Raw genomic sequence first — 16,444 nt, forward strand, 5'->3', positions numbered from 1 at the left:
ACGATACGACTATCTTTGATGCGAGCATCGTTGCCACCTGAAAGACTACCTTTCCCTGACCTTTGTAACCATTCTTCCCTTGTTAGGAGGAGCTTATCGTCCTTTCCTTCCCTTTTCTGCCATTCCTCCTCTGTCAACAACAGCTGTTGTCCCTCGTTGCTCTCCATCTGTCCATGCAAGCGTTCTTCATGAACCTTTAAAGAGCCCATCACTTCCTCTACCGACATGGTGTCCAAATTTCCAAACTGTTCAATAGCTGAAGCAATTTGAAGAAATTTGGTTGGAACAGCTCTCAATAACTTCTTTACGACATACTCCTCTGCGATTGTTTCTCCTAAAGTCCTAATGTTTGTGACCAGGCCGTTTAGTCTCATACATAAATCATCTAGTTCTGAATCCTTCATCTTTAGCGACTCAAACTCAGCCTTAATCGTCTGAGCCTTAGCCTTCTTGACCTTATCAGCACCTAAGCATAGTGTTTTAATCGCCCCCCAGGCTTCCTTGGATGTCTGTTTTTCTGCCACTGTCAAAAGCATGTCATCGGGAAGTCCTTGATAAACAATGGCTAAAGCACGTTTGTCCGTCTTCTCTTCAACTGGGTTGACTTTTGGATCCTTAGGCTCAATTGCTTCCCACACCGCGTGTGCCTGCATGAAAACTTTCATCTTCGTGGCCCATACGGTATAGTTTGTCTTTGTTAGCATCGGATAGCTAAGGCCAAAGGAACCCTCCTTATTCTTGCTCGACTCAGCCATTTGCTATTAGCTCGAATGAATTCTCCAGGTGATTAAAAGTCGCTCTGATACCAGATATTGAAATAAACACTGAACAGAACACTACTTTGATTTACTGGAATGGAAAACTACAATCTGAAATGATAACCACACAGTGTGTGACTAGTAATAGCTAAGCTCCTACAAACCAGGAAAGCATATCCTAACATTTCTCTAACTTATCAACTCACAGACCTAAGCAACTACAACTACTGAAGACTCCTACTATGCTACTCAGTGTGCACAAAACACGCTGATTTATTCAGCAAACATAAATAAATAAAACAAGCATGTTTAGATTAATAATCCCAACACTATATATGCTGCTAGTTCGACTAGTGTAATCTACTGGTAAGTTATCATCTATCGATTAAAAATAAGCAATCACATTTTCGGATAGCAATATATGCAGAAATTTAAACATATTTAAGAATAGTACTCTCTCTCCGTCTCTCGATCATTTCTTTATACTTTCCTTTCTTTGAGATGTCACATCCAATTATTTACATTTCAAAACTTATCAAATATATACTTTCCTTTCTTTGAGATGTCACATCCAATTATTTACATTTCAAAACTTATCAAATATAGTAAATTTTATATTACAAAAATCAACTAGTGTTACTATTTTTCTCCACTATACTTAATTTATATATTAAATATCAACCGATCCCATTATTAGCTTCACTTTTCTTTGTTTTAATTATATCCACTTGCATGTTTCTACATTAATGTTTATTCAATTCTTGATCTCCGTACCAACCCATTTGAGAACTAATGGATGGGACCGAGGGAGTAGCGTAGTAAGGATGGGTACTGGACTAATTATATCAGTTCTAGGTAATAGTGACGTAATACTGGGAGCTCTAATGTGGAGAATAAGTATAAATGACAGACTGAGTGAAATATTTGTCTTTAATGTTTCAAAAAAGATAAGAAATCACAGTCATTAAGACTAAATTATAAACACATGTACAAAAAAACAAGAGTTGAATTGTTGTGTAAATGTACATTGCAGTATGATTACAACAACTACAGAACTGAAAATATTTCATACAAATACTTAAAGAAATTCAAACTCATCTTTCTGAATGTAGGCAGCAAGTGCTCACTACCCAGAGAGGAGTGAAAATAAGAAGTTACATTTTTGGATTGAAGTAGTATATACTTACATTTCTTGTCAGCGTATAAACTGAATTAATACATACTCTGCGGTAAACAGCTGCATGAAGGTTGCAAATATAGGATAGTTAGATGAACTTGTTATGAATCTCGTAGTACACAGTGATAAGTGTTCAAAAGATTTTCATAATAATATGGTAAATTTTGTGATGATCTTTTCATCATGAAATACAAGAACATCTATAAAAAATCTCAAAGTCTTGCCTGAACAGTTTTTTCTTAATAATATGGTAATTTTTGTGATGAGTTTTTCATCTATGAAAGAATATCAAAATCTTGCATGAAATATATTTTGATCTTTAGTGAAGCTTTCTAATAGTTGACGCTGAAGTGGTATATATACAAGCACCACTCCCTCCTCAATTTATAATGATCAAATTTAATTTTTTGTTTGCTTAATAATTTACCGTCTACATTTATCATATATCAATAATTAAGTAGTAATATCCATTATACTTTTGTAAATAATATACATTTTCAGTCATTATGAATTGAATCAATATGATCGAAGAAAACATGAAATTAAATCTGTGGATAATATAGGAGAGAGGAATCACATGTATACCTTCCACAAAAACATGTAAAGTGACTCCACTGCAGAATCATCATCAAGATTAACAGATTTAGCTCGACGCCAGAGTAAGGAAGCAAGTGAACAGTGACCTACTACCTGAAATAAGGAAAAACAAATAAATAATATCAATAAAAATAAATGGAAATCAATTTTATTGTGATATAGATAAAAGAGATGTTATACAGGCAGTTATCCATTTTCCCTAAAAAAGTAAATCAAGAACATAGCATGAATTTGATACATAATTATATATAAACATTTTGGCACTCAAGACGAGAGAATGAAGATTTTTAGGTGATCATGACGAGTAAAACTTACTGTCACAAGTTTGCTTAGTAGAAGTGAAGATAGCACGGCTCCGGTCACCACAGCAAACCCATAGTTAATTAGCAGAACCAAAATACAAATGAAGAAGACCTGTAAAAAAGAAAGGCAATGAAGAATAACTTATTTTTATATCACTCAGATTCTTGATTAAGGATTATGCAGATTCTTGATCAGTGCAAAAGCAGATTCTCACTCAGAACAAAATCAGAGCAACAATAACTCATAAATTACCCTAGTCCCAGTCTAATGTATAATATCTGTATCACTTGATTTATAGCCTTGTACTTTCTAGAACATTGCATTTATAAATTGTGAATAATCATTGTCTTTATAATTTGATATAAATGTTAATTGAACGAACATGGTCTGCCACTGATCCTATATTTCTATGTACATAGAGAAGATCAATTTAATTTTAACAACTATGCAGCACATTACAAACCTTCTTTTTCCCATGCCTGACACTGTATGTTTGGATGCCAAATGCTTGATCACCTGCTACATCTGGTATGTCCTGTGAAGGTGCATTGGATGATGATCATTGCATGAAATCAAAATTTTTATCTCATAGCACAAAGCAAGTTACAAGAAATAATAACATTTCGTTTATGTTTTGGCTTATTCTATATGCCAGAAAATTGTTAAATATTTTACATAATAGTATGACACTTAATTAATGAAAATATTAGAAACCTTCAAGTAAAATTGGTTCACTAAATTATTCTGCGACATTAAGTGATGATAAACGTAAAATTTACAGCTATCTCAGGATTATAAGCTTTGAAAACAAAGATATTTTACCTTGAACACTCCAAGAACGGTAGCAAACAGCATGAAGAAAATGAGAACAAAGTAGAAGGACTTGGGGTGAACTAATGGTCTACCGAGCACATATTTCTGCGAATTAATGTATCTGTCCATTGATCAGTACCAAATAATGTATCACAAGAATAACACATATATTACCTTTGCTCCAGTATATGTATAGTGTTGTTTACCTGGATATGACAGAAGACAGCAAGCTGGAAATTGAATGCATGTAGACCGATACCTAATGCGGCAAGGAATGGCTTTGTTTTCCATCTCAGATATGGTAGCTGCAAAAATTATTTGTTGGTAACCAGTAAAGAATATGTTATCTGCAGAGTTAAACTGGTAAGAGATGTTTTACAAAGAATGAATGAGACCAAGGATGAACCTTTTTCATGCGTTGTTTCGAATTTTTTTTTGTTTCTATATGTTATTTTGAAAAAAATATATGCTTTAGCCAAGATTATGAAAACAAATCAATGAGATGTACCTTGACAGAGTATGCTGTTCCAACTAAAAAATGTATAATAGTTCCGTAAAGTAGTGGAGGGGACCCGAATATAATTCCCGTACCAAGGCCCTGCAAAATTTTTCATTCGAAATATCGTCTTAGTTGTAATCAAAACCATAGATAATAGATTCACAACCCTCATAGAAGGAAAAATTTATTATCTCTGCTCTTCCACCATACACATGGATATTGCATTGTTCGAAGTACTCATTTGACTTCGGGTCACTCCATACCATATATAGTTTTAAAGTATGTACTAGAGTCTAGATAGAATAGAATAAGCATATGGTAGAATGGTCCTGATCCCGGCAACCAACAGGTTATTTAACACACACTTTCAGTGCCGTCGGATCTCTATTTCAAGGGTCCAGATTAAAATTTCATTTTTTAAGTATCCGCGGAAAATTATAGCGGATATTTAAAAAGATAGGTTTCAATCCCAACCCTTGAAATACAAATCTGATGGTAATGGAGCTGTGTGTTAGATAAGAGCTCCATGACAATCGATTATCATGGACCAAAACCCATGATAGTAATGAAAAATTATAAATAAGAAGAGAATACTAGTAGATAATGACTAATCATGAGTAAATCCAAATTTTTTATAATAAAAAAAATATAATGCTGAAATGGAATGAGTATTTTCAAAAATATGTGAATTTGATTTCTACTCCAAATACTTGAAATAGAATAACGGAAGCAAATGAAAATTACAACAACTACTCTAATCACTTCATATTTAAAATACAGATTTCGTTAATTCATTTGATTCTCTCTCGTCGCATTTCGTAGGCGTATCAAAACAACTACCAAAAGACTAAAAAATACTCCCTCTGTTTTTTTATATGACGCTTTGACTTTTGGCACACATTTTTAAGTGCTTTGACCGGGTAGTTAAAAATATTATTTTTTAAATTTTCTTTTTCTGAATAAAAATTTTGATTATATATTATTATTCAGAAAAAGAAAATTCAAAAAATAATATTTTTAACTACCCGGTCAAAGCACTTAAAAATGTGTGCCAAAAGTCAAAGCGTCATATAAAAAAAACAGAGGGAGTAACACGTTACATAGTTTAATTAATGAAAGGATAAGGGGCAAGGCCAACAACAATATTTTTTAAAATTTTTGAGACAATTTTTAGAATATCTGATATCTCCCGCTCTAATATTTAAGGCACTAATCAATATAAGGTGCCTGCACAACTGCATATGGACTTGTTTATGTAATCTTTTATATATTATTCTTATATGTTGCATAAATATTTTCTATTTTATTCTTTGAAAATGTTTCTGAATATATTTTAAAAATAAATTTTATTCAATTATGATATATAAATAATACACACATGTGTATATAAGTTCGTACTGCAATACAAATCATTAAATACAAACTAAATAAAATTCAACCCGATTAGTTAGAATGAGAAGGCACTTGGCGCCGGGGAATGACACCGAGGTGGATCGAAATGGGACCCACATGGGTCTAGTAAGGTTTGTAAGGTCGGGATGAGGTCTGGTGGAAACGTGGTGCGACCAAATATTGACTCTTAATGCTGTTTGGAGCATGTCTAACGTCTATGCAAATCTTGACGAGGCTCTCGTGGATTCGGGGTGGATTGAGTGGCAGAGCTGATGGGTGATGGGTGCTAGATAAGTGATGACATATAAGCGATGTTGTTTAGGATAATTTGTATTGAGCGATTCTCTGTTTATATGCATGGTCCATTATATTAATTAATTTAAAAAGTTAGTGGACAAACAAGTTATACATCAGAATTTGGAGAAAAAAATTGAAACAATTTTTGGATGTCGCAGCATGTTTTTCTTTTACTAAAATAAAACATAAATGGAGGAATCGTTTCTTTACCGCTTCTATTGAACGGAAACTATTCTCCATCTCAAATTAGATGAATTAGTTGATTTTAGTCAAATAATTTAAAATGTGTTGATCATCTATTTTCATAATTTTTTTCTAAATTTATTGTTACAAATTAAAACTGAGTTAGATCTTTTGACACACAAACCAAAACTTTTAACCAAAAAATTTCTCAAAACAGCTTTTTTAAAACTAATTTTTTTCATCCAAACCTCTATTTCAATCTGCAAACTACCAAACATTAACTACCAAACATTAATATTAACAGATAAACATTAACATTATCGGATTTTAGTGATCAAACTTCTAAAAATCTAAAATCTCTAATTTTACCCAAAACTGTACTCATCTGTTTTTTAATATATGACGTTTGACTTTTTGGCACACACTTTTAAGTGCTTTGACTAGGTGGTTAAAAATATTATTTTTGAAATTTTATTTTTCTGATCAAAGTTTCAATTCACAAAAAAAATCCATTGAAAATAATTTTTACTACTCGGTCAACCCACTTAAAAATACACGTCCAAGTCAAAAGTGTCATATATAAAAAGGGTCTTTCTACTGTGTGCCCATGGGCACACATTATACACTAAATTTAATGAGTTTGGTGAATTCTAATTGGTGGACTTTGTGTAAATGCAAGGGGGTCATTCTTATTTATGATGAAATGACCAATAAAAATGCACCAAATTTATAGAAGTTAGTGTTTATTGGGGCCGTTTGGGTGAGCTTAAAATAAGTGCTTCTTGATTAAAGTGAAAAAGTGAAGTAGAAGTTAGAATCAAGTTAAGACTTAAAGTGTTTGGGAAAGAAGTAGAAGCTGTGAGAGAAAAGCTAGCATTTATAACTTTTAAAAAGTGTTTCTGCTTTTTTACACAAACGGTTCAAGAATAACAAAAGCCAACTTCTTCTCAAAAGAAACACTTCTCTTTTGTACCCAAACAGGCCCATTGTGTGCCCATGAAACACCATAGAAAAACGGATTAAAAAATATAAAAAAACAAGAGGGAGTATTATAAGGTCAACCCAGGTTAATCTAGCTGTGCAGAGTGAATGATCTTTATCGTTTTGGGATCCGCGTGGTATTGGGAAGGAAGTGCCCGGAATTCCACCAGAATTTATCTAGTCGATATGTGCATGGGAGTAATTAGGGACTCATCAATGCAAGTCAACGCCTCACACTCTCCAAGCTAGAATGCAATTACATTATCCTGTCATTTTTGTACTCTTCGAAAACGAGAGTTCCACACATATTTTAACATCTGGTTTTTGAGTGTCCATCATCATATGCTATAAGCGGGATTTTACAAGTTTCACTACAAGAAAATCCGGAATTACCAACGGAATATTTCGTTGGTAAAAGTGATATTCTGTTGGCAATTCAAAATTGCAACGGAATTACCAACGGAAACAACGGTTACTAAAAACCTCGTTGGTAATCTTTTTCCAACAGAATATGTATTTCTGATGGTAATATAGCAACCGAATACCAACCGACTAGGAGGCTGTAAGAAAAAATCATATCCCAACGGATTATTCCGTTGTTAACTTGCCAACAGGCAAAAAACTGTTGGTATTTTACCAACGGAATTCCGTTGGATTATTCCATTGTTAAATTTGACTCATTTTTATTGGCTTTCGTATCTTAATAATGATGAATCCCTGCATATACAATCACAGTTATATAAGCCTGAGTTGGACATCCAATTGCTTCGAGGGTGAAGGTATCAAATCTATAGATAGGGGGCGCACCAACTAATATCACCCAAACATATAAAATTCTGCTTTTAACATGTGCTCATGGGCAGACTAGACAAACCCTTTAACATTTTCATATTGTATGATTATCTTAAAATATATTTTAAATAAAATTTTATATATTAAATTTTGTTAAACACAAAATTTTTGAAAAACAAGTTATAAAACTATATTTTGAAAAAGTCTTATAATACGTGTCAAATGATGAAAAAAAATCGTATAAAAATAAGTGAGATGGAGGGAGTATAGTTTAATTTTTAAAGGGTCAAGTTTAGCAAATTGGTGAGAATTATATATATATATATATATATATATATATATATATATATATATATATATATATATATATATATATATATGGGTCAGGTTCGAGATAGAACCAAGTTATTGTTAGAACTTAGAACTCGCTAAGGACCATTAGATCTAAGTATATTATATGGTTGAGATTGAAATTACATTTAATTATGAAGTACTATATGCATTAAATATGTACATATTTATGACCATTAACTAATCACTTTAAATAAAATGACTTACTTACCATAACTAGTTTTAGTTTTAAATATAATTATTATATATTGCTGCAGTATACTCTATTTTTATGTCATATATTCATTAAAACAAAAAAATACTATTGCAGTATATCATAAATTATACTCTTACATTATTGTCGAACTAATACAAAAATAACATAACCATAGTATATACCATTGCAGTATATGTAAGTAATAGATAAAATAATAGATTCAATTCATCAACACGATATTAGCTAAAATGAAATAATTAGTGAATTCATTATTTTATTGTAACTTAAATATACTGCAATGATATACCATAGTATATTTATAAATTGATTTGATTTTTTTATCTATTACTTAGATATACTGCAATGGTATACAATAATTATATCATGTGTGATATATTTCCTGAAATAGTGAGATATGATATATAATTTATTACCTAATATAATGTGAAATATAATGTGTGCTTTAATGAGGGAAGATATTAAATGATTAAATCATTTAAAGCACACATTATATTTCACATTATATTAGGTAATAAATTATATATCATATCTCACTATTTCAGGAAATATATCACACATGATATAATTATTGTATACCATTGCAGTATATCTAAGTAATAGATAAAAAAATCAAATCAATTTATAAATATACTATGGTATATCATTGCAGTATATTTAAGTTACAATAAAATAATGAATTCACTAATTATTTCATTTTAGCTAATATCGTGTTGATGAATTGAATCTATTATTTTATCTATTACTTACATATACTGCAATGGTATATACTATGGTTATGTTATTTTTGTATTAGTTCGACAATAATGTAAGAGTATAATTTATGATATACTGCAATAGTATTTTTTTGTTTTAATGAATATATGACATAAAAATAGAGTATACTGCAGCAATATATAATAATTATATTTAAAACTAAAACTAGTTATGGTAAGTAAGTCATTTTATTTAAAGTGATTAGTTAATGGTCATAAATATGTACATATTTAATGCATATAGTACTTCATAATTAAATGTAATTTCAATCTCAACCATATAATATACTTAGATCTAATGGTCCTTAGCGAGTTCTAAGTTCTAACAATAACTTGGTTCTATCTCGAACCTGACCCTATATATATATATAGGGATAGGATCAAATAAAAACTTTTTTAAGTTACAAACTTACAAACTTTTTTTTATTCACCCATCGTGTTAATCCTTAGTTATAATAAGTATCCATGTTGAAAATTCTTCAAAAAACATCACAATTTTTAAAAATAACGCATAAATAAATCGCGTTTTCAACACATTTATAACTGGGGTTCAACATTGGGTGTTGAACACTAATTATCATTGTGTTGAATATATCTAAAAAGATGTTTAAACTATACCTCTGGGGTTTGGGTAGGGTCTAGAAACATAAATATTAGTTAAATAACATGTTTACCTTAGTTTTTAGTTTTTACATTTAAAAATTGGTTTATGTACTTCTCCACCACTATTTTAATCGATGTTCAACAAAATATGATAAAAAAATGTTGAACTCAAGTTATATATGTGTTGAACAAAAAAAGTTTGTAAGTTTGTAAGTTTGTACCAGAACCCTCCCCTCTATATATATATATATATATATATATATATATATATATATATATATATATATATATATATGGGTAGCACTCCATAGCATACCCTCTTATATGGAGTTACGTAGCACACCATTATAAATATATACATAATATATATTCTATTATATTTTTTATGAAATATAATTGCAAATTTTGATTATTAAACCGAAAACGAAGTTATACAATTTTTTTATTCCAAAGATCATCTAAAATTATGCAATATCTCAACATGATTCTATAACAGAATAATAATCATCCAGAATTATTCTGTTGTAGAATCAGTTTCGAAAATATATTTTTTTAATCAAATTTTTAAGTGTTAAATTACTTAAAATAGATTTATTTTACAGTATTATATATTAAAATCATGGTTTATATGTATTTTATAACAGAATTTATAATAAAATTGATGATTTATAGTGGCGCACTATGTAACTCCATATAAGGAGTCCCTCTTTGGAATGTTGGCATATATATATATATATATATATATATATATATATATATGGGTTGAGTTCTAGAGAGACCCTTCATCTCAAGAGACCTGAGATACCATATCTAGACTATTGATTAACTAGTATTTGAATACATTACTAAATACATCATTCAATGGCATTACTGTAAATATATATTATAATGAAGGCTTTCAAGTTGTATTCTAACTCTCTGTATGTTGCTAATATTTAGGGATTGCATGATCTTTTCTATTTTGGAAAGAAATCATTGTCATTTATTACATTTTGAATTCAATTTAAACACTGAATGCTCTAGTATTATATAATCATCTTTAATCTTTAATCTAGCTCATTTTGCTAAGATTTGTCCTTTTATTATATTAGTTAGAGTATATATCATAATCCTTTGGATTCGTCTAAAGAACACTAATTTAAACTTCGATTATTTTTTTTGTTCTTTTGATATTCTTAGAACGTTAACGTTCAATATGTTATTATGATCCTATATCATAATTCAAAACACTTGATATAGAACACTATGTTTGCAAAACAAAAAAAATGTTGTTAGATCTCTAATTAGAATCTTAGTATTTGAGAACACCTTAATGAATCTCCATAATAATTAAATTAATAAATATCTATTAGTAAATTTTAAAAAAAACACACGTGTAGTTTTTTGAGAACACTTTAATGAATCTCCATATTAATCAAAATAAGGAATCTCTATTTGTAAATATTAAAAAAAACACAACCATGTATTTTTATTCAATTGCAATGTAGCACTTGAAAGAATCTCTACAAAAGAACATATTGAATTAATATTTAAATTTTTTAAATTAGTATGTAAAATAATTTATAAAAATATCGCTCACTTGGCACACAAGACACTTAATCGAATAATTGTTTTAAAATTTATTATCTAAAATTAAATAAAACACAAAGGTGCAATTTTTGTCGTATGTGTACGTAACATCTTAAGGAATATCTATAAAATCAGTAAGAAAAAATAAATTTTAAAATATTAATTATTCATAAGATATGTTATATCTGTGAAGAAATCATTGATTAATATAAAACTTAATGAAATAAGTTAAAATATTTATATCTTGTCATTTAACTTTTAATAAAACAAGATATTTGATGTGAAATTGTTATCATGTGTCTAAGAAAACACCTTAAAGAATCCTGTGAAAATAAGTTGGTAAATTAATATAAAAAAGATATGAGGTTGTAGGTAAAATATATTTAGATGCAACGTAAGTATGAGATTTTTTTCTTTAAATCACAATAATAATAAATATAAACGATTTTGAAGATACTAATTATTCTTATCACTTTCACGAACACGTTATGGAATCTCTTTATAAATTAAACGTTAGATCTTTAATACAAACTTTTCAAATCTCTATTCACCTTCCCAAATTTCCAGATTAATTTTCTCACATTTTAAAAAATAATAAATTTATGAGAGATTAATTTGAATATCTAGTGAAATATTTGTTTTTTTAAATTTTATAACGTCAATATCTATATAAAAAAAAATTTTAAAATACATTATCTACTTTTAATTGATGGTAAAAGGACATTATTGATTTTATTATGTATTTGAAAATTATTAAAAATAGGAATTCAACTAAGATTAAAAGAAAATGAATAATTTTTAACACTCCCTTTACGAACACCCTAAGAAATCTCCCGATCATATTTTCCCACCTTGAACCGGCTTCCTGTTCTATCAAAAATAATACAAAAAAATTTAATTTTATCGTGTGTATAAGGAACACCTTAAAGAATCTTGTGAAATTAAGTTAATAATTTAATATAAAAAGGTATAAATTAGACAATAAAAAATAGCAATAAATACAATATATTTTGCGGAAATCACAAGTAGAACCTCATTGATATCATTGTAATTTTATTTATTTTAATATTAAAATGTATTTATTCTTATCACTATATGAACAAGTTATGGAATCTCCATAATTAAAAAATTAAATCATTAATAGCAACCTTTTTAATTTTCTATATGAAATTCTTATCATGTTTCTCATGAACACTTTAAAGAAGTAAACATGAAATTATAATAAATAAGAAAGATAGATCGTTAAATTATGAAAAGATTTGTTCTAATTATGGGAATAATATGCAATAATGATCTTTACGTTTCTTTAGCAACTAAAGCGTGTGCAATTATGTGAATATTCTTTACAATCTTGTGACACATAGTAATAAAACTGATTATCTTTTTAATATGGTAATAATGATGATTGAATACACATTTATTATGTATATGGAAATCGTATTTAAAGTTGACAAATACTATCCTTGTAGTGTTAAACATGTATTAATACTAATATAGATGTATATCATTTAAGCCATAGGATCAGATAATAATCAATGGTCAGATGAACGGTCTCTCGAGTCTCTCCCTAAGCTCTGGTCTCTTTTGAACCTCCCCCTATATAGGGTTGATATATATATATATATATATATATATAGGGATAGGATCAAATAAAAACTTTTTTAAGTTACAAACTTACAAACTTTTTTTTATTCTCCCATCGTGTTAATCCTTAGTTATATAAAGTATCTATGTTGAAAATTCTTCAAAAAAAATCACAATTTTTAAAAATAACGCATAAATAAATCGCGTTTTCAACATATTTATAACTGGGGTTCAACATCGGGTGTTGAACACTAATTATCATTGTGTTGAATATATCTAAAAAGATGTTTAAACTATACCTCTGGGGTTTGGGTAGGGTCTAGAAACATAAATATTAGTTATATAACATGTTTATCTTAGTTCTTACATTTAAAAATTGGTTTACGTACTTCTCCACCACTATTTTAATCGATGTTCAACAAATTATGTTAAAAAAATGTTGAACTCAAAGTTATATATGTGTTGAACAAAAAAAGTTTGTAAGTTTGTAAGTTTGTACCAGAACCCTCCCCATATATATATATATATATATATATATATATATATATATATATATATATATATATTATTAAAAGAATTTATAAATTATTATATAAAAGTTATATCTAACCTATTTTGATATTTACTTTTTAATTTGTTTTATAAAATAATATATAAAAGATTGGTTATAATCTTTGGTGATCAATTTTTTCTGAAAGTCCAAACATGATAATTTCATTCCCTTTCTGATAGAGTATGTTACCAATTTGTCATATCCTTATAAATTGCTTACTCAATGAATTTGAAGTAGAAGGCAACATTAATAAATCTAACCATGATTCCAATTGCAGCAGTAATAGCCTTTCCTTGTCCCATGCTATATTCTCCGGAAGCCAGCACATAATGGGGCTTGTTTTTCTGAGCAATTTGCACAGGAACAAAGATTTAATTATGAACTATGCACAACACATAATTAAAATGAATAATTAGTTGATCAAATAGTCTTTTTACCTTGTCTATGTCCAGATCAGTTAACTGATTTAGTGTACCCACATAGATGTTTAAGAAAACGAATGGGAGCACTGCCTGCATTTAGACAACAACTCAAGATCTTGAAAGAATCATTAGTCTTATGTTAAGTGTACACATTTATTCAGCATACGAAACCTTGAGCATTCCTACGAAAAATTCAGGTGACAGATCTCCGAATGAAGTCAAAGGCAGTAGTGATACCGAAACTACGCCAGTAACCTGTTGCAGAGAAACTATTTTATATGATCTGCAGAAAATAGCTGGATACGATAAACAAGAAGATATAGAAGAGAACTAACCGTGCCAGTAACACTATGCAGACGACAAAACCTGCGAAACACATCGCATTTCCTCCATATATCACTCTGTGCTGTTACTTTGTTATTATCATCTTTTGGCTGCAGTGCAGATTCATCTTTTAAAGTTGCACCAAAAGTCTGTCCAATTTGGTTTTTGTTTCGTGTTCGCTGGTTAACACTGCTGACTATAGAGATTGAATGTAGAGTCAGAACTCAAATATCGAGTTTTGCGTTATAATACTTGTACGAGTTCATCATCAGAAGCTAGGCGTTTAAATTGAAATTAGTTAAAGAACTAGAATATGCAGATATGGCAGCGAGGTAAATGTAATGATTGCAAAGATAAAAGGTACCTTCTCGTAGAGTTTGTGTTTGTGCCATGGCTTGATTCTTGGCTTCAACGCGGGGTGATTACTTCAGAAACTAGCCATGTATGCAGTTATAAGGTTTTAGATTTCAGTGCTTATCAAATTACTACCTCCATCCCAAATTAGATGTCCCCGTTGACTTTGGGCACGTAACTTTAGGTGCATTCCGTCTACTTCCGAAATTTATTTTTTTATTTTTTCTTTTATAAATGAAAATTTATTTTGCAAAAATAAAATTTTAAAAATAAGTCACGTATCTATGCGGTCAATGAACCTTAAATTGTGTGCCCAAAGTCAACGGGGCCATCTAATTTGGGATGGAGGGAGTACAAAGTACTCCCTCCCTCCCATAATTCTTGGTTTGTTTGACTTTTTATGGTCAAATTGACCGAACTTTGACTACAAGTTATATGTAATTCTCTCTTGTAATTTTAAAAATATATAATATGCATAATAAGAGAAAAAAGTTCTATGGAGACTGATTTTTGTGGAGGCTTTAGAGACTTAATCACAACCATCTATTTCTTACCCATCCAAGGGTTGCAGATATTTGTTCTGCACATTCGTTTTTTCTCCCTATCATGTCCTACACTTCTAAATCTGTGAACAACAAGCAAAAACCTTTAAATCCTGCCTAACATAAAATAATAATTCCATAATATTGGTGTTCAATCACCGAAATACTAACAGATAAAAACTATAATTGCATACAAAACAAAGATGTAATTGGACATTGCTATGATTGGCACTGAACTCATTGTCATTGTCCTGCAACGAATTGAATTTGTTGCGAGACAAAATAACACTTAGATATATCACAAATATGCGGGACAAATTATTAATATTATATTACTAGAAATGCAGGACAAGAATAGTGTAAATTATATATAAAGATAGTTTTGAATTAAAATTAAAATAAAAAATGCAAGACAAGAATATTAATAATACATTACTAGAAATGCAGCACAAGAATAATGTAAATTATTAATATTACATTACTAGAAATGCAGGACAAAAAATATTTAATCATGTCCATTAATTGCGAGATTATCTTAACGGTAGATCTTGTGGTCTATAAGGACTCCAAAGTTTTTGGTCTCCATTGAACCCAACTCTGCATGATAAAGTACGTAAAATATATTTTTTAATGATATAATTTTTATGATTGTTCTAATTAATCATATTATATATGTAATTTGTGATCAAAGTTTCGTCAATTTGACCATCAAAAGTCAAACAAGCCAAAAAATATGGGACAGAGCCAAAAAATATGGGACGGTGAGAGTAGTAGCATAAGTTAGAGTCATAAGCAGAGGGTGTACTCGGAATTTAAATTTATTAATTACTCTCATGGTTCAAAATAAGTGTCATTTTAATTTTTTACACGTAATTCATTTATATATTTCTACACTTTATTTTCCAAAGATTTCTTTTTTTTTTTTGAATATTAATTTATCATCTACATCTTTATTTAGAAAAAAATTGAAAATGCTATATAAAAATATATTTTTTCCACCTCATCAAGTTACGTGAAAAAAATAAAAATAACACTTATTTCACTATATATATAGGAAGTTTTACAGAGGTGGACCTCGTATTCAGTTTTGTAGAGTTGTGTATTTAGCTGTGCATTCGCAAAATTAGACATGGTTACATCATTTATTATAACTTCGTATCTCGTGCCAAGCACATAGATTATATATACTATTATATCTATTTTTTATTTTTTGCCGAAAAGTGAAAATATTGAATAAAATATCAAAATCCAGACCAGACAAAAATCTTAACTGTCAATTATAATTGATTATGGAATAAAAATAAGCCTAAACAAATAGTAGTTTGTTTTTAGGTCGCTTAACACATAAAATATTTAAATTTTTTAATCTAAAAATTATTAC

At 29.2% G+C, this 16,444-nt stretch overlaps 1 protein-coding gene across 1 annotated transcript; it reads right to left on the reverse strand.

Moving 5' to 3' along the window:
* Window positions 1-1,770: 1,770 nt before the first annotated feature.
* LOC108198300 (umbelliferone 6-dimethylallyltransferase, chloroplastic) lies at window positions 1,771-14,650 on the reverse strand. The gene is made up of 12 exons (XM_064082518.1): window positions 14,532-14,650; window positions 14,179-14,363; window positions 14,015-14,098; window positions 13,859-13,933; window positions 13,682-13,765; window positions 4,157-4,246; window positions 3,855-3,953; window positions 3,658-3,753; window positions 3,299-3,370; window positions 2,848-2,946; window positions 2,521-2,625; window positions 1,771-1,995 (listed from the first exon to the last, which is right to left on the reverse strand). The coding sequence occupies exons 1-12, from the start codon at window positions 14,557-14,559 to the stop codon at window positions 1,954-1,956; spliced, it is 1,059 nt and encodes a 352-aa protein (XP_063938588.1). The 5' UTR covers window positions 14,560-14,650; the 3' UTR covers window positions 1,771-1,953.
* Between the last annotated feature and the right edge of the window lie 1,794 nt (window positions 14,651-16,444).

The sequence above is a fragment of the Daucus carota genome, chromosome 8, assembly GCF_001625215.2.
Source record: "Daucus carota subsp. sativus chromosome 8, DH1 v3.0, whole genome shotgun sequence".
NCBI classification, from domain to species: domain Eukaryota; kingdom Viridiplantae; phylum Streptophyta; class Magnoliopsida; order Apiales; family Apiaceae; genus Daucus; species Daucus carota.